At 41.5% G+C, this 22,003-nt stretch overlaps 1 protein-coding gene across 2 annotated transcripts in view; it reads left to right on the top strand.

Annotated features, from left to right (window-relative positions):
• The first annotated feature begins 3,744 nt into the window (after positions 1 to 3,744).
• The window catches only part of LOC122558853 (TRAF-interacting protein), a 41,900-nt gene continuing 23,641 nt past the window's right edge, over positions 3,745 to 22,003 (top strand). For both annotated transcript variants that reach the window (XM_043707700.1, XM_043707699.1), the window contains exons 1-7: positions 3,745 to 3,923; positions 5,712 to 5,769; positions 8,724 to 8,804; positions 10,217 to 10,256; positions 14,973 to 15,100; positions 15,201 to 15,295; positions 20,525 to 20,638. In XM_043707700.1, coding sequence (XP_043563635.1) covers positions 3,826 to 3,923; positions 5,712 to 5,769; positions 8,724 to 8,804; positions 10,217 to 10,256; positions 14,973 to 15,100; positions 15,201 to 15,295; positions 20,525 to 20,638 — 614 coding nt within the window. In that variant the 5' untranslated portion in view covers positions 3,745 to 3,825. The remainder of the gene's footprint in view (positions 3,924 to 5,711; positions 5,770 to 8,723; positions 8,805 to 10,216; positions 10,257 to 14,972; positions 15,101 to 15,200; positions 15,296 to 20,524; positions 20,639 to 22,003) is intronic.

The following is a 22,003-nucleotide window of genomic DNA, read 5'->3' as shown; positions in this document are numbered from 1 at the left end:
AATGTGTGTAATATACACAAAATAACAGAGAGAGTGGTGGGGGCATGTGTGTAATATACACCAAATAACAGAGAGAGTGGTGGGAGCATGTGTGTAATATACACCAAATAACAGAGAGAGAGAGGTGAGGGGATAACACCGTACACCAAATAACAGAGAGAGAGGTGAGGGGATAATATACACCAAATAACAGGGAGAGGCAGAGACTGGGGGGAGAGGACCAGAAAAGAGGGATTGAGGAGAGAATGGGGCGGATGAGGGTTTGAGGGGCAGAGTGAGGGAGATTTCAAGTTTATTGTTACTGAATCCCAGTGAGAAATCGCTGTACCCTGGTGGGGTGGGAAGTGATTTGGCAGCTGCTGTGCCCCTAGGATGGGAGGGATGGATTTGGAGGTCACTGTGTCCCTGGCGTGGGGGGGATTTGTAGAGGGCCACTCTGCTCCCCATTATGGAGATTTGGAGTGTCACTATAATCCTGGGATAGGAGATAGATGGTGGGCCGCTGTGTTCAGTGTCAGGGGACAGCTCTTCCCCTTTCACCAGCTGTCTGTTGATCAATTCTACCACAATTCTTTATTCACCAGAGACTGAAATTGTATTGATGATTGACTGCTCTAACCACCAACTGTATTTGCCCAAAGAAATTATCCTACAAAGTAATAATGTATATGTGTAGCCTACTGTCACCAACATATAAATTATTGGCAGTATGCAGCAGGTCAGGGCACTGTAAAGAAACAAAGAGTTAGCATTTCATGTGTTCAACCTTCCATCATAACTGGAATTTGGCAAAGTTTTAAAAATTTTAAACAACTGCTTGGATGAGGAATTAATAATGAGGAAAGCAATAGGCATGCAAGGTTTGATGGCAAAGGGGGTGACGGTGTGCACCATGGGAATGATAAAACATACAAGCCTTATCTTTATTTTTCTGCATCTTTGATTGTGAAATGAGAAAAGGAACATTTTAAAAAAACCAAGGGTTGTTCTGGGTGACAGAACTGAGGGCATTGTTACTAAATTTGCCGATGACTCAGAGATGGGTAGAGGGCCGGGTAATTTTGAGGAAGCAGGGAGGCTGCAAAAGTATTTGGACAGGATCAGAGAGTGTGCAAAGAAGTGGCAGTTGGAATACAATATGGGTAAGTGTGAGTTGATGCACTTAGGAAGAATAGAGGCATAGATTATTTTCTGAATTGAGAAAGGCTTTAGAAATCTGAAGCACAAACTGACTTCAGAGTCATGGTTCAGGATTCTCTTGAGATTAACATGCAGGTTCAACTGGCAGTTAGGAAAGCAAATGTCATGTCAGCATTCATTTTGAGAGGTCTGGAATACAGGAACAGGGGCATGCTACTGAGGCTGTATAAGGCTCTTGTCAGACTGCCTTTGGAATATTGTGAGCAGTTTTTGGCCCACTATCGACAGAACGATATGCTGGTGTTGGAGGGGGTTCAGAGGGTTTTGCAAAAATGATCCTGGAAACAAATGGCTTGCCATATGATGAGTGGTTGAGGACTCTTGATCTGTACTCTATGGGCTTTATAAGGGTGAAGGGAGATCTCATTGAAGCTTGCAGAATACTGAGAGACCTGGATAGACTGGATGTGGAGAAGATGCTTCCACTAGTAGGAGAGATCAGGACCCAAGGGTATAGTCTCAGAGTGAAGGGATCACCCTTTCGAACTGAGATGAGGAATCTTTTCAGTCAGAGGGTGGTGAATCTGTAGAACTTATTGCCACAGACGGCTGCGGAGGCCAAGTTACTAAGAGTTTGAGAGAGAGAGATAAATACGGTCATGATTACTAAGCAGATCAAAAGTCACAGGGCAAAGGCAGGAGAATAGGGTTGAGAAATATATCAACCATGATTGAATGGCAGAGCCGAAGCAGTGGGCCAATAGCCTAATTCTGCTCCGATATCATATGGTCTTATGGATGAAAGGATGACTGCACTTTTTAAAAGCAAATAATCTGACAGTCATTGTCAGTGCTATTTATACTGCTTGTTCAAGCAGGGTGAGAAGGACTGCAGCCAGGGGGAGGATTTGGCTGGGAACAAGTAGCTGAGTGTTCTGTGGAATGGCAACCCAATGTTGACAACAAAAGCTGTCTGCTTCCCACTAACTGTGATAGCCCTTAAGTAACTGATAGCTTGCAGGTCAGGGGATAGCCTAGTGGCATTTTCATGGACTGTTAATCTAGAGACCCAGCTAATGTTCTGGGGATACTGGTTTAAATCCCATCATGGCAGATGGTGGAATTTAAATTCAATGAAGAATCTGGAATGAAGATGGAATGATGACCATGAAGCAGTTGTCAATTGTCAGAAAAAAAGTATCTGGTTCACTAATGTCCTTTAGGGAAGGACATCCGCCATCCTTACCTGGTCTGGCCTACATATGACTCCAGATCCACAGCAATCTGGTTGACTCTTAATTACCATCTGGGCAATTAGGGACGTGTAATAAATACTGACTGGCGAAATCCACATCCCGTGAATGGAATTTTTTTTTAAAAAGTGTAAATGTTTGGTCAGAAGCCATTGGACCTCCAGAAAGGGATCGCTGTAGTTTAAAAAAACACCTTGCACCTGAAAAAGGCCAGTTTATTTCCCTTACCAGTTACTGTAAGCTGTGACTTTTCACCAGTAAGTCTCTGTAGTGATAACTAGTCATCGTCTCCTGTAGCAAGTAAAAGAATTTGGAGAAGAGAGTTGAAGAGTAAGAACAAACCAAAAGAATTGTCTCAGTGAGCCTTGTGGATAAGGAGCATTGAGCTGCCTTCCCAAGTTTTCCTGCCAGTCTGTTTTGTTTTGTGTTTGTTTGGGTGTCTATGTCGAGGCATTTTTAACTAGCAGAATTATGTTGACAGTTCATAATAATGTATCTGTGGCTAGAATCTGTTTATTTGTAATCATTGGTCATTTTTGTTAAGTACAGAAACCTGGTCCATGCTTTCTGTCAACCTGAGTCTAAAGAACTGGTAAATTGGAGATTTATACGTCGTTATTTTTAATAAGTTCTCCACGATGACTGTGGAAATAACGAAGCTTGATTTCGAGCGTGCTACCCCAGTGAGGTATAATACATGGGACTGATAGCGAAACAAAAGTCGAATGTGGAGGTGTAAATGCAGGGTAACAGGAGCAGAGGGGCGTTAGTCTGAAAATGAGCTTAGAGAAAACCAGTTAAGGCTCTAGAGATGCAAAATACTCTGCTGGTCAAAGAGGGAATGCCAGCACAGAGAATTCGCCCACACTTATTACTTAAGGTATCCTGCATCTGCAGTATTTTGATTTGGGCACAGAGAGATTGTTCTGCATTAGTAGGTGACCATTCTATGCAGCCACTTGGATAAGAGCTTGTATAAATGCTTTCTTGTGGAAGACCCATGGAACCTTCTGCTCAAACTTCTAAAAGAGTGTACGAGCTTCCCCTAAGTGTACTTGCGGCATAAAATATTTGTATTTATGTATTTCCAATAACAGTATCCCAATTTGGAAATCTATTTGATAATACTATATGCTTGGTTGGAAATTTCCACAGTGAGCAGAATTGTGCAGTTGCTCAGACACTTATTTCCAAATACTACATGTAGTCACATGAAAGAGCACACAGAAGGATTTGCTTTAACATAAATGTATCATACAGCATGGGCCATTGTTTCAGGCTGCAATCTTCCGCATGAACAAATCTTTCAGGTGTCAATGTAAAACTAATGTTTACTTTCTTTCTTAAAATGCCAGGGGAGGACCACCACGGCAGTTGCTGTTGTAATAACGGATACAGGTTAATGGATCTGCTGATGTAGAAGGAGGAGAGAATGCCAATCCGCGCCCACTGCACAATTTGTGCTGATTACTTTGATAATTTCAGGGATGTGGCAGCCATCTATTGTGGGCACACGTTTCACAATGAGTGGTGAGTACTGAAAAAAGAAGCAACTAATTTCAAATGAGATAAACAGCCGTTCGAAAATGGCATAGCCCTGCAATTACTGGTCCTTGAAATGAGTGGAATGATTGTAGAGTGCAGATATAATGATACAACTTGTCAAGCCAAATAATGGAGATTGTATTCTGGATAAGCCTAGAGCTACCTCTATTATTAAAATGGCTGTTTATGTGCGATGCAGTGATTTGAACTTCCGGTTAACGATGTGATTGTGGGACTAGCGTCAATTGATGTTTTTTTTAATCTTCTCACTGCTCACCAGTAGATTGGCTGTTCTGCTGCTGGGTTTTTTTCAAGCCATGAACAAAGTAAAACTTGGTCATCTTGTTCGCGCCCTGTTTGTTCAGTCTTTACCCTTTATGATTAATACCAACGGCATCACGAGCAGTGCTTAAATGGTATGACAATAGGTGAATGGAGAAAAAGACTAATGTGGAACATAATCATCTATATGGGACACTTGGGCAGAATGAACTGTTTTGCTATTGCATTTTATATTTTAAATCTTTGAATTTCTGTATCCCGGACGCAGTGGAAGCTCAGTTGTTGAGTATGTTCAAGACTGAGATTGCTACATTTCTGCATATTAAAAACATCCAGGGATTCAGAGGTAGTTCAGGGAAGTAATGCTGAAGTAAAAGATTTCATTAATGAGTGATTCTGGGCTCAAAACACAAAATGGCTTACTCCAGTGTCTTGTGTTCTTATGTAATTCTGCTCCACTTAATTGTCTTTGCCGGTATTTCTGACCTGTTTCGTAGACGGCCACTGTATTTTTCATTGTTGTTTCGTGAAATGGTTTGGGAGGGATGGTCCTATATTCATACCTAGGTGATGATGCATTGTATTGGGACACCAGTGCACAGTGCAATGTGGAAGAGTTTAGTTTGGTTCTCTGATAACAGAGATGTTTCTGATCCCATGTAAGTCATTGGGGGAAAGGCACCAAGATCAGTAGCCACCTCACGTGGGAGAATGAAAGAGTTGACCCAATTATTGCTGTTCAGTTCCGAGCGTTTGTTGAGAAGCAGTAGCAGAGACCAAGAGCAGATTACTGACTGGACACAGTTGTTGCATGGCCCACAGAGAGCAGATGAAAGAGAAAATTAGATAGTATGTATCCTGAGCAGATGCTTTTATCGATGCTGCTTAGCACTTTAAAGAACTGGACTGGATTGGAGTTGATATTTATCAATTATGAATTAATCAATTATGAGTTATAAGTCATCAATTATGAAAAAATCAGGTTAAAAATATCTGGCCGTTACTTATTCATAATGTCAGTATTCTCCAATATTCAAGATTAACCATATCCTCATGTACTAACTGACCCTAAAAATGTTCCTTATTCCATTCATGTCCAATCAACCTGATGATAATTTGTGAGTTAGGAAGGGTGGTTTTGAAATTGCTTGGAGTGAGTGTGCGAATTCAAATTGTGGAAAACTGAATTGTAACTTAAATGAAACCAAGAACCAAGTCCTACTTCAGAAGCTTTCAAGGTTTAAATCTCTATCGCAGTGGTAAAACAGCTTTACAATTTGTATAACTTTTCTTGTCGGGGTTAATACTGAGAAACAAAGCAAGTAAACTGTTCAAACACAATAGGGCGTACTCTGAAACCATTTAATTGTTACTCAAGGCATTGCAAGTATTTAATTATTTTATTCTATTCAAGCGTGGAAGATTTTAGCTTAAAACCATGTTTATTTCTGTGATTATTCACTAACTTTGTTTTTGTTTTGCCCCTTACAGTCTCGCTCAGTGGTTTCACAGTGCTCCATCTCGGACCTGTCCTCAGTGTAGAATAAAGGTACTATGACGAATCATGTTAATAAAACTCCTTGAAATTGCATATTTCACGCAGTGCCTGTCTGGTGTAAGAGCATGAAGCTATTGTGACCTTTTTCATGTAATGGTCCAGTTATGAAAATTAGAACAGAGATGCACTGATGTAAGTACTGGGTTTGTCCTAGAGTACCAGGGTTTTATGGGTTGATGAAAATCAACCAGAATTGTTTCTGATAGAAAGTACACATAAGTGTGGGGGAATTGGTGAGAAGAGGGTTTGCCTCATCTGAAAACGACCTCATCTCTCATCCAGCAGTTTTCCAATAAACTCACTCTGAGTTCTTTCTTGAAGAATAGGTAGTCAGGCAGAGTACCTGCAGGCTGTTAATACTCACATGAGAAGAGAGAAAATGAAATGCGGTACTATGACTGATGAAAATTTAAAATAAAAATACAATATTATTGATTCTAAGTAAGGATCTGTGAGGAGTGAAAAGCAATTTAATGGTTCAGATCAAAGGTATTTTGGTTGAGGAAATAAAAGTGTCAGGCCTAAGGTGTTGGGCATAATTTCTTCACCTATTGAACTCCAGTTTCTGAATGTGCCCTGTACCAAAGGGCAGAGGATCGGTAATTGGCTATCTGTTTGCATTAGAATGTTGCATGGACAAAATAGAGACTAAATTAGAAATAGTTGTTATTTTAAAAGTGCAAAGGAGACAAATGTAACAATGGATTTTGTTTCAAGAATATGCAATTTTAGGCCCATTTCTTTTTAGCTTAATGGAAGTATGTTTTCAAATATCTTGACACCGATCTTGTGATTCAATTGATTTTGAAGTTTGATACTTTAAAATTATATTTTCAGTGTGACAAGAAGAGTTAGAAAATACAAAATTGTAGTGAAGATGAATTAAAAGCACTCCTCTGTCTCACATCTGAACCTGGGAATCCAGGCTAGAAGTCCTTTCTATGTTAGTTTTTTGATAAAACATGAGTATTGCTGGCAAGGCAATCATTTATTACATATCCCTAGTTGCGCTTCAGAAGGTGATGATGGGCTGCCACCATTTTAAGCCATATTATCCATGAGCATTAGATCCATACACTATGCTGTTAGGAAGGAAGTTCTGGGTTTTTGCCCTCCTACGGTGAAAAACAGTGATTATAGTACAAGTCAGGATGGTGTGTGGCTTGGGTGGGAATTTGCATCATCTGCCCTGCTGGTGGGAGAAATCATGGGTTTGGAAGATGCTGGCAGGGGAGACCATAAGATCATAAGAAAGTGAATAGGAGTAGGCCATTCAGCCCTTTGAATCTGCTGTGTCATTCTGTAGGATCAACATTTCTCGCATCCAGTTCCATGTCCTTTCCCTGTTATCCTTGATTTCCTGACTGACCAAGAATCTATCTCTCTCAGCCTGTACACAAGGACTCTGTCCCAACATTTCTCCATGGCAAGGTCTTCCAAAAACACTCAATCTTTCAAAAGAATATATTCCTCCCCATCTCAGTCTTAACTTTGTCCCTTAATTCTGAGACCAGCTGCTTTGGTCCTTGACTGTCCCATGAGGGGAAACGTCATCTCAGCATTTACTGTGTCAAGCCCCTTAAGAACCCTCTATGATCATCTCTCATTCTTGTCAACTCTAGTAGAGTCCCAACCTGTTTGGCTTTTGGGAGACTTGGTAATTTGCTGCAATTCATCTTATAAATGATGCCCATTGCTGAGACAGCAGTGGCGGAGGTAAATATTTAAAGTGGTAGATGCGATGTGGATCAAGTGGGTTACTTTCATCTGAGCTTCTTCAACATCGTTGAAGCCACATTCATCCAGCCATGTGGAGATTATTCCATCATTTCCTTGTAGATGGCAGCGAGACTAGTTTGTTAACAGTGAAGATACTTGCTGCAGAACTCCCATCCTTTGACCTGCTGTTGTAGCCACAATATTGACTTGATGAGTTTAGTTCAGGTTTTACTCAGTGGTAACTCCCCAGGATGTTGATAATGAGGGGAATCAGTGGTGATGCTGCTGCTGAATGTCAAGAGGAGATGCCTAGATTCTCTGTCATTGGAGATGGCCATTGGCAGGCAATTGTTTGTCTTAAATATTACCAGTTTCTGGTGGTTGTAAGGGTCTGACAGAAAAAGGAGTAGAAAGTCACATTACACATGTTGCAAACAAGTGTCTCACACTGACAGTTTGCAACCAATGTCACCAAATTGTCTTGCTGGTGAAGGATTTATTTTTCAGTGTTTGGGCTAAGGAGCATTGCTGAACGTGAGCCTAGGGAACTTTACTGTGCATTTTGCTCTGCCATACCTCGCCTTCCATTGTGGGTGAGATGGAACAGTTTGCCAATGCTGACTTAACTCACCATGTCCTATTTTGAATTTCTTAAATCTAATATTCTCGATCCAGTTTTTACTAATGGGTTATTCCAAGGTTGCAACCTGTTTCAGCGGAGATAGCCATTGCCAAGCAACTGTTTGTTGCAAATATTAATCGATTATAGATATTATCAGAAGTATCGAAGGATTTAGGAACATAAAATTTACATTACATTGCTGCATCTCTGTCTGAGACATCTCAGTGGTTTTTCAGGTTAAATTTATATGTTAATGTTTATCATGAAAATTGTCTGTGTAATTTGTCATGATGTCAGTCATTGCAATCTCAATGGTGGAGGCACAGCCCCCTTTTTAGGTTTGTAGTTTCTTCATTTAAGTCACAATATTCCTTAATAGATCTACAGTAGAATGTATTACAGAAATAGTCTGCACAATAATTGGATGTCTTCCAATCAATTTTATAGAGTACTAAAGAATTAATTTTCACTTGTGTCACAGTACAGACTCCTTTTCCATTATGCATACAATACTTATCTTCCTATGCTGTATTTATCATGGATCATCATTTATTCTTAAATGAAAACTCACTACAGAGGAATATGCTGTGCTTGCTTTTGATAGGTCAGTACAAAACACATCATCAACAAGCTGTTCTTCAACATAGGTGAGAGCGAGCAGGTGTTAGATGCCGAAACTCTCCAGGTAAGGCTACTTTTCGTGCTTGCAGTTTTGGTAATCAGATCAAATTTTCAGGATAACTCATAGGGTGCTGATCTTGAGTATTTTGTTGTTTGGAACTGGAGACAATTCCAGGTATATTGTCTCTGGCAGTTCTCAAAAATGAATATAAAATAATTTAAAGTGTGATTTGTGGTCTGCATATTTAAACAGTGCTTTAACTGAGGCAACATGATGTGTTTCAGTTTTGGTTCAGCTCAGCCAGAATGAACTCAGTGGCTTAAAGCTAGTGATGGCTTAGGACTGAGAGAAACCCGAGGCGGTTACAAAATTTGGGTTACTTTGCTCTTCAAATCAATTCACTCGCACTTAGTGTTGGCTGGACCTTTCTAGACGTTCCTGAGACTGTGAGAATAATGAATGATTGCAAGCCAATAATCTAATCAAAGGAATAAACTGTAATCTTAGGAAACACATCAAGGATTTTATAATTGCCTTTATGAATCCCAGAATAACGCTATTTGTCTTCAATCCACTTTCAGTTAATTTTTCAATTCATTTTGCCATTGAATTGCCACGTTTGTGGTCATATGGTGCATACACAAAAGATCAGCAACCTAATGTTTCAGTTGGAGGTTTGTTGGATAATTACAGGGAGTGAGATGACAGTGTTTTTGCTATGTAGAGAGATGAAAAGGAATGTTGGACCTTTGTTTTTTAAAAAAAAAATACAGATTGTGGAATGCACATGACCATAAAATAGTGTGGATTGTGCAATACTGAAATATACCCAGGACATGATGCTCAGAAAACCAGACAGCATCCGAGGAGAGAAGCAGAGTTAATGTTTAAGACCAGTGACCTTTTGCCAATGGGTTACCTTCCAAGGTTATGGATTAGTTCTGCTGAATACTTGACATTGCGCAATGGGATGAGCTATTTGGGCTGAGAAAGTAATGTTTCAAATGTTGCACTTTACCAAACTGGTTTTCACACAATTACTACATTTCTGGCTAGAAATTGTTCCTATACTTCAATATGGTTGAAAACAAACCTCCCTATTCAGCGAGCAAACCTACATCCAGAACCTCAACCTGAGCTACAAATCTTCTCAAAACTCGTTAATGGTTTACTTTGTTTAATTGGAAGGTTTATTTGCTTAAGAAGTTAAATGATTTTAAAAATTGAATTAAGCAATAACCACATGATCATAATTTTAATAGATATTTATAGAATTCAAATGAAGCCATTTCAAATTGGACTGAATTCAAATCACTTGTACATTGTTGCAGCATCTTATCAGCACATACTGTTTTTCAATACACCGACTTTCATTTATATTTTCATAATCAATATAAAAGGTGTTTACTGTTGTTTCTGTTCTGTGCTGTCTGACTCTGTCAGACTGACTTCTTTCTTTTGATGTGAATTTCCAGAATGAATTGGACAGGATCAAGTCTCAGCTGTTACAGAAAGGTCAGAACTTAATTCACATTTAAAAGATGTTGCTTAGTGGTACTATCAGAGTAAATTCAGTGTAAAAAAGTGTTTAAATTAGACTAGAGTAAGGTGTCTGCATTTTTAGTAAAAATGTGCTGTATCTGACATACCTGTTTTTATTTTCATTTTAAAACTATAGTTTCCAAACGTGTTAATCTGAAACAGTGTTCACTTGTATTAAAAGGGCAAAATGAACAAGAACTGGCAGATTTGTTACCTTACCTGTGTGAAGTTGACCAAAAACAATTGCTAAGCTGTGGTTTGTATACTTAAGGCAGTTTTGGAAAGTTTCTGTTCAGTGGCCAGTGTTCTCTTTCTAACTTCACTTTTGGCTCTTGCATATCAGTTAGTAATTGACAGGTCAGGTAAAACAGCCCTTAAACTGCTGCCAGTTACTGGCTGTGGAGGAATACTCTAAGCTTTCTGTAATTGTCTCATTCAATGAAATACCCTGATGCTGTACAGAGCATTCACTGTCAGTTCTAAAAGTCACAATCTGTGCAATCTAATTTGTTTTTTTTTTCAATGACCCCTGTTTTTTTTCTATCTCCACTCCACATAGATTCCATTCCATGATGAATCTTCTGAAAAATTATCTCTAATTTCTTTGCTAAAATTAACTTTAGTTTTGTTTTGGCCCACTTGCACAGCTAATTAAGTAATTTTCGAGATTTGACTTTAACTTACCAGTCTTGAGTATTGCTGAAACAAGGCACATGTTATCAAACTCTTCATCCTGCACCCATTAGGATAATTCACAAGAACACCGATGTGAAGAGAGACAGCATTTTATACTATGTGTCAACAGTGCTGATTATTGACGAGAGAAATCACCAGCAATATGTTTTCCCAGCAGTACTCTAATTCTGCAATACTAAATGATTGTTTGCAATCTTATATCCGCATCCCATGAAACGCATTTCCTAGAAATTTTACATTTGATAGAAACACAGAAAATAGGAGCAGGAGTAGGCCATTTGGCCCTTCGAGGTAAAAACAATGACTGCAGATGCTGGAAACCAGCAACGGATACAATAGATGATATTAGTGAATTATCATCTATTGTATCCGTTGCTCCCGATGCGGTCTCCTCTACATTGGGGAGACTGGACGCCTCCTAGCAGAGCGCTTTAGGGAACATCTCCGAGACACCCGCACCAATCAACCACATCGCCCAGTGGCTCAACATTTCAACTCCCCCTCCCACTCTGCCGAGGACATGGAGGTCCTGGGCCTCCTCCACCGCCGCTCCCTCACCAACAGACGCCTGGAGGAAGAACGCCTCAATTCCGCCTCGGAACACTTCAACCCCAGGGCATCAATGTGGATTTCAACAGCTTCCTCATTTCCCCTTCCCCCACCTCATCCTAGCTACTAACCTCCAGAAACTCGATCCCCTGACCTGTCCGGACTTGTCCGACCTGCCCAGCTCCTTCTCCACCTATCCACTCCACCCTCTCTTCCCTGACCTATCACCTTCATCTCCTTCCCCACCTACCTATTGTACTCTATGCTACTCTCTCCCCACCCCCACCCTCCTCTAGCTTATCTCTCCCCCCCCCCCTCCTCTAGCTTATCTCTCCACGCTTCAGGCTCTCTGCCTTTATTCCTGATGAAGGGCTTTTGCCCGAAACGTCGATTTTGCCTGTCCTCGGATGCTGCCTGAATTGCTGTGCTCTTCCAGCACCACTGATCCAGCATTTGGCCCTTCGAGCCTCCTCTACCATCCAATTTGATCATGCAGTGAGCATTCAGCTCAGTGTCCTGTTCCTGCTTTCTCCCCATATCTTTTCATCCCTTTAGCTCTAAGAATTATAACCATCTCCTCCTCGAAAATATTCAATGGTTTGGCCTCAACTGATTTCTGTGACAAAGAATTCCACAGGCTCACCACTCTCTAGCTGAAGAAATTTCTCCTCATCTAAGTCTTAAATGGCCCACCCTGAATCTTTAAAATGTGCCCCTGGCTGTGGACTATACCATCATAGGGACATCCTTTGTATAATTACCATGTCTAGACAGTTAGAATTTTATAGGTTTCTGTGACACCCCTTCACCCTCATTCTTCTAAATTCCAGTAAATGTAGCCCTAACCAATCCAATCACTCTTCATACATCAGTCCTTCCATTTCAGGAAACAGCACTCTCCATATACAGAACATTCTTCTTCAAAAAAGGAGACCAAAACTGCATATGCTACTCCAGGTGTGGTCTCCCCAAAGACCCATGCAATTGCAGCAAAGCACCCCTGTTCCCCTGTACTCCAATCCTCTCACTGAGTGGCAGTGTACTATTTACCACCCTCACTGCCTGCTGCACCTGCATGATTTCAGTTACTGGTGTTCCCAATATATCACCATTCAGATTATAATCTGCTTTCTTGTTTTGCCACTAAAGTGGATAACCTCACATTTAACAACGTTATATTTAATCTCCTATGCATTTACCCACACACTCAGCCTGTCACAATGAAGCATCTCTGCATCCTCCTCACAGTTCACCCTTCCACCCAGCTTTGTGTCATCTGCAAATGTTTAAGAGCCCTCATTTTTCCAGTCTTGCAGCTGGTATTTCCTAATGATGAGATAATTCTCTTTACTTGTTTTTGCATAAATTCTGAAGTTTCAATACCCCTCCTGCCCCGTCTGTCAAAATACTCTGGGATGTGATCCCACTACAGTTTGCTTGTGACTTCCTTTGACCTGTATTCTAGTATTTTAGTAAATAATATGAAAATTTATTGACCTTACTGATTGTTTCTGCTTTCTATGATATTTTGACACACTGACTTTCTGAAAACTCTTCTGCAGCTTTTTCAACTTTAATTGCTATTTCAGTACCTTCACAATGTATTTGGTTGACTTTTCCATCAAATGTGTCAATTATGTTGTTCTGCCCACTTGTGTGTTTTGTACAGTGAATAGAATCCATTCGGATTGTGGAGAGATCGATCATTCAGCTCAGCAGTTCATGTTCAAGTTTCTGCTCCAAATGAGTCTCCTTCAATCTTTCTGTCTTCAACATCTGGGTTTATGATTCTCTGTTTCTTTCTTTCTCACATACTTCTCTAGCTTTTCATTAAATGCACTTATTCCATTCACTTCAGCCATTTCTTATGTTCGTGCTTGAGGTAAATTGCATAGGGTGGACTATTCCTTCACTCATAGGGTATTTGCTACCACAGAAGACTATGAAGGCCGACGGACTGAGTATATTCAAGAGAGAGATTGATAGGTTTATAGATATTAAAGGCTTCAAGAGATGTGGAGCGAAAGCAGGAATATGGCGTGATAGAGGATTAGCTATGGTCAAATTGAATGGCAGAGCAGGCTTAAAAGACCAAATGACCCACTGGTTTCTTTGTTTCTGTCATGGCTTCTACATTCTCACCACTGAAGATAAAGGAATTGCTTCTGAATTCCCTATTGGATTTTGTGACCAGATTCTCTTGACTGCCTCCATTTCAGGTCTTCCTCATGAGAAGGGATATTCCCTCTTTGTGTCCATTCTATCCAAACCTTTAATAATTTTAATTATCTCTGTTAGATCATCTGTCAACCTCCCTTTTTCTGGAGGGACCCAATCTGTCATTCCTTTCCTAAATGTATCCCCGGGTATTTCTGCAATCATCCTCTAAATCTTTTCTTCATCTTTACCAGTGCTGCTATATCTTTTTTCTAATAAGGCGATCAGAATTGGATAAAATGTTCTAAATGTAATCCAATCTCTCATCAAGATTTGATGTAGATTTAGCATAATCTCCCTCCATTTTAATTCTTTCCCTCTATACATCAAGTTTAGTGTGTCTTGAACTTATTAATGTCATGTTACTTTGTGATTGATAGTTGTGGATTTCACCAGTTTCCTCACTCCCCCTCCCCCACCACCTTATCCCAGTTCCAACCTTTCAACTAGATGCTGCCTGACCTGCTGTGCTTTTCCAACACCATACTCTCAACTCTAAACTCCAATATCTGCAGTCCTCACTTTGTGATTGGTCTACTGGTACTCTGAGATCCCTTTTTGTTCCTCTACCCAACCGAATGTCTATAGTCTAACTCTCACTTTTCCAGTAATAAGCTATTCTTCTTCCAAGCTGTTTTTGAGTTTTTGCAACACTTTCTCCAAATCTAATTGGCTTCCTAGTTTGATGTTATCTACCAAGAGCATCATTAATAAGTTAGAAATTGTCAGAGGTCCAAGACTGATTCATTCTTGAAACCATTTCAGAGGGCAATTGAGACTCGCAACTAACGAGTCACTTAAATTGCATTGACAGCAACTTTAGTAGAGCAAGATCCCTTAGACTATAAAATGAGTCGATGCACATATTAATTTGCTATTTTAGTGAATAAACGTGGTTGAGGTATAATACTTTTCAGGACATGCCATAGTAAAATTTTCAGCTCTTTGAGTAATGCCACAGAACCTTTATATCCATTTGAACAAACTGATGGGACCTAATCCAAAAGGTGGCATGACTAGCAATTCAGTACTTCCTCAGTATGGCGTTCAAATGACAGATTACGCATTTTCGTTTCAGAGTGGATCATAAACCCATGGTGTCTTGATTTGTATATCACAGTGTCAGCAACTGAACAAAGCAACCATCTATTTGTGAAGGGAATGTGTTGACTGTACAAGGAAGGTTGGGGATGGCGGTTTGCTCATAGATTGGTGATTTGGTTTCAGAGAAAGAGAAGATAGACCGGCAATCAATCATTGATAAACTGAGGGGCACACTGGATGAGCGCAACGCAAGAGTGGAATCTTTGAGCAAGGAACTGAATGAAACAGAAATGCTGTGCTCGACTCTCAAGGTAATTTGTACATCTCCTTGGCTTTCCAATAGGATTGGAGGTTGCATGCTTGCATTTGTTGACTTTGCCTTTACTTTGCTCCTGGGTTTTATTTTCACAGAAGCAGGTGCGATATCTGGAACAGCAGCAAGATGATTCCAAATCTTCAAAAGAGGAGGCACGCAGGCTGCGACAGAAATTGCAAACATTGGAAAAGTATGGTGAAATCTGCTTTTTGATATTATGCAGTATACAGCACACACAGGGACCAGGACAAGCTGATAAATCAAAACACACAGTGCTTGCTGCTTTCTCATGTTTAATTGTGACATCATTCCCAATAAGTGAGCAAAGTATCCATTCATAATTGGTTATGACTGCATTAGCCTAAGTCTAATTAATGGCAGTAGTGTAACCTCTTTGTCTAGAGTTCTTCAAGCTGTGCCTGTCAGTGTACCCTCCCCCCCCGACCCGACACACACACACACACACACAAAACAGCATTTGAGTGCTGACTTGAATCATAGCGTCATCATAATGTTATCCAACAGTCTGTTGTAAGTTTGTGTCAGAAAGTCTTCCATTTACTGAGGTGCACATTGGTGATTGGGGGTTGTATTGAAGATGTCATTTAGGAGTATTCTGGTTTGAGGGGTTCTGGTGGTTGCAAATATGCCATAAACAGCCTTGTGAATTTCTTTGTTAATTACATAGAATGTGCAACAGCATGCAGCAGTAGCCATCAGAATAACAAGTTGCAGTTACCTTAGATCTTTAATGTTGTTCCTTAGGCCAAAGTGTATCACCAGAAGGGCATCAGACAAGGCTTGACTTTGAACCACATCTACAGGAGATGAGCAGGTTTTAAGGAGCATCTTATTCTTCTCCATCTCTTAACTATAAGAATGGAATTCCAGAGCACAGAGCTTTAGGCTGAAGGGATAACTATATATGGTGAAGGGAAGTTGTTGTCACAGTGATCTTGCCAATAGACTAACAATCCAGAGTCCCAGGACCAAATTCTGGCAACAGGGGTTCAAATCTGGAATCATGTAACCATTGTAAAAAGAAAACCCCAGCTGGATCATTAATATCCTTCAGAGAAGGGATTCTGCCACCCTTACCTGGTCTGGACTATAGCAGCAAGTGGTCTCTGGGCATTTAGGGATGAGCAATAAATGCTGGCCTAGCCAATATGCCCACATTCTCTCATAATGTTATTTCCCTCTCATAATGTTATTTCCCTCCAAGGTCAAAAAGCCCAGCTTATCCAGTCCCTCGTCATAACAGACTTTTCATCCCAGGCATGATTCAGAGATGCCGGTGTTGGACTGGGGTGTACAAAGTTAAAAATCACACACCAGGTTATAGTCCAACAGGTTTAATTGGAAGCACACTAGCTTTCGGAGCGACACTCCTTCATCAGGTGATTGTGGAGGGCTCGATCGTAACACAGAATTTATAGCAAAAATTTGCAGTGTGATGTAACTGAAATTATACATTGAAGAATTGATTGTCTGTTAAGCCTTTCATCTGTTAGAATACAGTGATAGTTTCACTTCTTTCATGTGTAAATCACAAAACCCTTTTTTTTAAAGTTGCATTCTCAGGTTAGCTGTTAACAATGGTGATAGCTAGACAATATGTTGAAGGTGTTAGCCCCCTGTGTTCTCTGTCTATGACCTGATGTTTAGATTGATTCCAATCTAAAAAGTGCGATAACAGAGTTTTACATAAATTCATGCAGTTTTTAAGCTCAGAGTTCTACATGAATGTACCACGAGGCAGGATACGGAGGAACACAAATCTCGAAGGTTGTAGGGCTGGAGAAGATTACAGAAATGGGGAGAGGCATCAGCAATGAGGATAGCAAACAAAATTGAACACGGGAGTCAACTCGAGCCACAAGCACAGGAGTGAATGGGACTTAGTGCGAATTAGGCAATGGGCATCATCGTTTTGAATGAGCAAGTTACAAGCATGCAGCAATTCTTAAATGGTATAACTACTTTACAGAAATTGTTGAAGTGAAATGGTCAGTAGATTAAACAAAAATTAAGTGTAGCTTAAACTTTTCCTTCTAGTTCTGTCCTCTCTCTTTCCAAGCTGTGCTGAGCACTCTGTGCCATCCTCAGACTATCCTACTACTTGGTTGAAGTCCCAGTGATTTAATGGGAATCATAAGGTGAAGCGGGATGAGAAGAGGGTATTTGACCCACCACACCTATGCCAAGATCCAGAATCATTGTTTCAAAGAAGATATAATTGGGATTTTGGGAGGTCTAATAAGGAAAGGATATACACAATGAATGCTGAATTCCTGGGGAGTACTGAGGAACAAAGGGACCAGTCCATAGATTCCTGAAGGCGTCAGCTTGGTTAGACAGGGTGGTGAAGGCCACATGTGGGATGTTTGCCTTCAATAGCTGGACCATAGACTATAAGAGCAAGCAAAGTTGTCTTATAATTTTATAGACCATTGGTTAGGTCACAGATCAAAAACTGTTGCTGTTTTTGTCGCTACACTATCGGAGGGACATGATTGCAGTAGACAGAGTACAGAGGAGATACACCAGGATATTACCTGGAATGAAAAGTCTGTTATGACGAGAGGCTGGATAAGCTGGGTTTGTTTACCTTGGAGAAAGTGAGGACTGCAGATACTGGAGCTCAGAGCTGAAAAATGTGTTGCTGGAAAAGCGCAGCAGGTCAGGCAGCATCAACTGAAGATGGGACTCCTTCAGGACTCCTGAAGAAGGGTTTATGCCCAAAACATCGATTCTCCTGCTCCTTTGATGCTGCCTGACCTGCTGCGCTTGTTTACCTTGGAGCAGAGAAGGGTGGGATCTGATTGAGGTATATAACATATGAGAGGCATTGACAGATTGTGAGAATCTCATCCCCATAGCAGCTGTATCAAGATCAGAGAGCATAAGTTTAAGGTGAGAAGTAAATGGTTTAGAGGAGATCTGAGGAAATTCTTTTTTCACCCAGAGGGTGCCTGAAATATAGAACACTCTCCCCGCGAGAGTGGAGGCAAGTGCTCTCACAATATTTAAGAAGCATCTGAATGAATACTTACTGAGCCATGGCATTGTAGGCTATGGGCCAAGTGCAGGTAAATGGGATTAATGTTGTTTGGTGTTTGTTTGTCAGTATAGATATGGTGAACAGAAAAGCCCCAAGAGGGGGCTGAGAAATAAATGGGAGAGGGGTGGCGTTGGGGGAAAGGTAGCTAGGAATGCAGTAGGTAGATGAAGGTGGGTGGGAGTTTGGTGATATGTATGAGCGGATAAGTGGGCAGGAAGATGGACACATAAGACAGTTCAAGAGGGCAGTACTGGGTTGGAGGGTTGGATCTGGGATAAGGTGGGGGGAGAGGGGAGGTGAGTAAACTGGTGAAATTGACATTGATTCCATGTGGTTGGAGGATCCCAAGGCGGAAGATGAGGCATTCTTCCTCCAGGCAGCGGGTGGCTAGGATTTGGCAGTGGAGGAGGCTCAGGACTTGCATGTATTTGGCAGAGGGGGAGGGGAGTTGAAGTGTTTGGCCATAGGGCAGTGTTGTTTAGTGCGTGCGTCCCGGAGATGTTCTCTGAAACGTTCCGCAAGTTGGTGTCCTGTCTCCCCAATGTAGAGAAGACCACACCAAGAGCAACGGACACAGTAGATGAAGTGTTTGGATGTGCAGGAAAATCTCTGCCAGATGTAGAATGATCCTTTGGGGCCTTGGACAGAGGTGAGAGGGGAGGTGTGAGTGCAGGTTTTGCACCTCTTGCGGTGGCAAGGAAAGTTGCTGGGAGTGGACGGTGAGTTGGTGGGGGTCATGGAAGTAACAGGGGACTCTCAGAGAGAATGGTCTCTGTGGAATGCTGAAAGGGGTGAGGAAGGAAATATATCTCTGGCGGTGGGATCTTACTGTCAGTGGCAGAAATGGCGGAGGATGATGCGTTGTATCCAGAGATTGGTGGGGTGGAAGGTGAGGACCAGAGGGGTTCTATCCTTGTTGCAGTTGGTGGGGTGGGATTCAAGGGGAGAGGTGCGGGAAGTGAAGGAGATGCGCCGGAGTGCATCGTTAATCACGTGGGAGGGGAAACTGTGGTCCTTGAAGTAGGAGGCCGTCTGGGATGTTCTGGAGTGGAATTGATTCTCCTGGGAGCAAATGCAACAGAAACGGAGGAATTGGGAGTAAGGGATAATGTTTTTATAGGAGAAGAGGTGGAAGGAAATGTAGTCCAGGTAGCTGTGGGAGTTGTGGGTTTGACGTAGATGTCCCATGTTGAGTCGTTTGCCAGAAATGGAGATGGGGAGGTCCAGGAAGTGGAGGGAGGTGCCTGAGATGGTCTAGGTGAAATTGAAGTCAGGATGGAAGGTGTTCGTGAAGTTGATGAGTTGTTCAACCTCCTTGTGGGAGCATGAGGTGACACCAATGCAGTCATCGCTGTAGCAGAGGAAGGGTGGGGAACGGTGCCGGTGCATCTGCAGAAGATGGACTGTTCCATGAACCCGATGAAGAGGCAGGCAAAGCTGGGGCCCAAGTGGTACCTTGTAAATTAAGAGCTTAGGAGAAAGTCTCAGAGGCATTCTGCGCCTTTGTGCAAAAATAATTATCTTGCGAAACAGAATTTCTACAAATATATAATCATAGACAAAGGAAAGGTGCAGAAAGTGTCTTGATTCTCAAAGGTTGCTAATGGATAGATTTCTTCCTCCCAGTTAGAACAATTTTTTTTTGTTTGTTTCTCATCAATATTTTGTCCTCCAAACTACCCTGAGGTGTTAAGTCTTTGCTAAGTGTCCATTCTATCTTCAGTTGCCTGGTGTCTTTTGTATGATTCTTGACAGTGAGTGCTGGCATCTTACTTGGTATTCACACTTAACACCTGAATGATGTATTTACTACTTGCAATAAGGATTGTTTGATTAAAATCAAGAAGAGCTACCTCAATCACTTACATAAGCAAGATTAGAATGGTGCTGGAAATGCACGGCTGGTCAGACAGCATCCAAGGAACAGGAAAATCGACGTTTCGGGCAACAGCCCTTCATCACCCTTCCTGATGAAGGGCTCCTGCCTGAAATGTCGATTTTCCTGTTCCTTGGATGCTGTCTGACCAGCTGTGCATTTCCAGCACCATTCTAATCTTGACTCTAATCTCCAGCATCCGCAGTCCTCACTTTCACCAATACATAAGCAGGGATGTCATTTGTCTAATGCCCACTATTCTAGACCTGTTGACAGCAGTTGTAACTCTGATTAACATGAGTTCAGCTAATGCAGTGTCAACCACAGTTCAGACTTAGTAACTTTCTACTCTGTATGGCTCTATTACTCATCTGACAATTTCAGGGGAATTGTGTACTCTCCATTTCTGTTTGTACTATAGATACTGCTGCACAAACTTTGAAATCTTAACCCATCTAGTGTTTTGTTCTTGTTTCCAGTATTCAGGTGCTGCTTCAAAGCCAGAGGCCAGAAGTTGAGGAAATGATCCGGGAAATAGGAATAGGACAGTCCGCAGTGGAGCAGCTGTCCATTTATTGTGTATCCTTAAAAAAGTGAGTGCAACTGTTCTATGTTAAATAATACAAGTATTTGAATCCAGCAGTCCAATGGGAAGCAAATGTCATACCCTGCACAAGCACTGAAGCATCTTCTGATTGAGCAAATTCAATGTAATTTCGAGTGAGTGGGATAAAGGAGTCTTTCTTGAGATGGCAGACTGTGACTAGTGGAAATCTGCAGCGGTCGGTATTGGGATCACAACTGTTCAAGTTGTACATTAATGATCTGGACAAAGGAATTAAGGGAATTGTTGTTAAGTGTGCAGATGACACAGATAGGTGGAGGGATAGACAGTGTTGAGTAAGCAAGGAGGCAGCAGAGCACTTGGACAGTCTAGGAGAATGGGCAACAAGTTGCTGATAGAATATAATATGGGAACGTGAGATCACGCATTTTGGTAGGAAGAAAAAAACAAACATTATTTTCTAAATGGGGAAAGGCTTCAAAAGTCTAAAGTACAAAGAGACTTGGGAGTCCTCATTCAGGATTCCCTTAGGAAGGCAAATACAATGTTAGCATTTATTTCAAGAAGTCAAGAATATAAGAGCGGAGGTCTACTGCTGAGGCTGTATAAGGCTGTAGTCAGACCACATTTGGAATATTGTGAGCAGTTTTGGACCCTGTATCTATGGAAGGTTATGCTGGCATTGAGTAAGGTCCAGTGGAGGTTCATAGATTGACCCTGTAGGTGAAGGGCTTGTCATATGAGGAGCAATAGAAGAATAAGACCATAAGACATAGGAGCGGAAGTAAGGCCATTCAGCCCATTGAGTCCACTCCGCCACTCAATCATGGCTGATGGGCATTTTAACTCCACTTAGCCGCATTCTCGCCGTAGCCCTTAATTCCTTGTGACATCAAGAATTTATCAATTTCTGCCTTGAAGACATTTAGCGTCCCAGCCTCCACTGCACCCTGTGGCAATGAATTCCACAGGCCCACCACTCTCTGGCTGAAGAAATGTCTCCGCATTTCTGTTCTGAATTTACCCCCTCTAATTCTAAGGCTGTGTCCACGGGTCCTAGTCACGGTGAGGCTTTACGAATTTTCTCACTGTTTAGAAAGTAGTCCACACTTGTATTCTTTTTTCCAAAGTGCAAGACCTCGCATTTGCTCACATTGAATTCCATCAGCCATTTCCTGGACCACTCTTCCAAACTGTCTAGATCCTTCTGCAGCCTCCCCACTGCCTGTCCACCTAACTTTGTATCATCGGCAAACTTTGCTACAATGCCCCCAGTCCCTTCATCCAGATCATTAATATATAATGTGAACAACTGCGGCCCCAACACTGAACCCTGCGGGACACCGCTTGTCACCGGCTGCCATTCCGAAAAAGAACCTTTTATCCCAACTCT

Source organism: Chiloscyllium plagiosum, chromosome 18 (genome assembly GCF_004010195.1).
Source record: "Chiloscyllium plagiosum isolate BGI_BamShark_2017 chromosome 18, ASM401019v2, whole genome shotgun sequence".
NCBI classification, from domain to species: domain Eukaryota; kingdom Metazoa; phylum Chordata; class Chondrichthyes; order Orectolobiformes; family Hemiscylliidae; genus Chiloscyllium; species Chiloscyllium plagiosum.
This window is presented reverse-complemented; position numbering and strand designations above follow the sequence as displayed.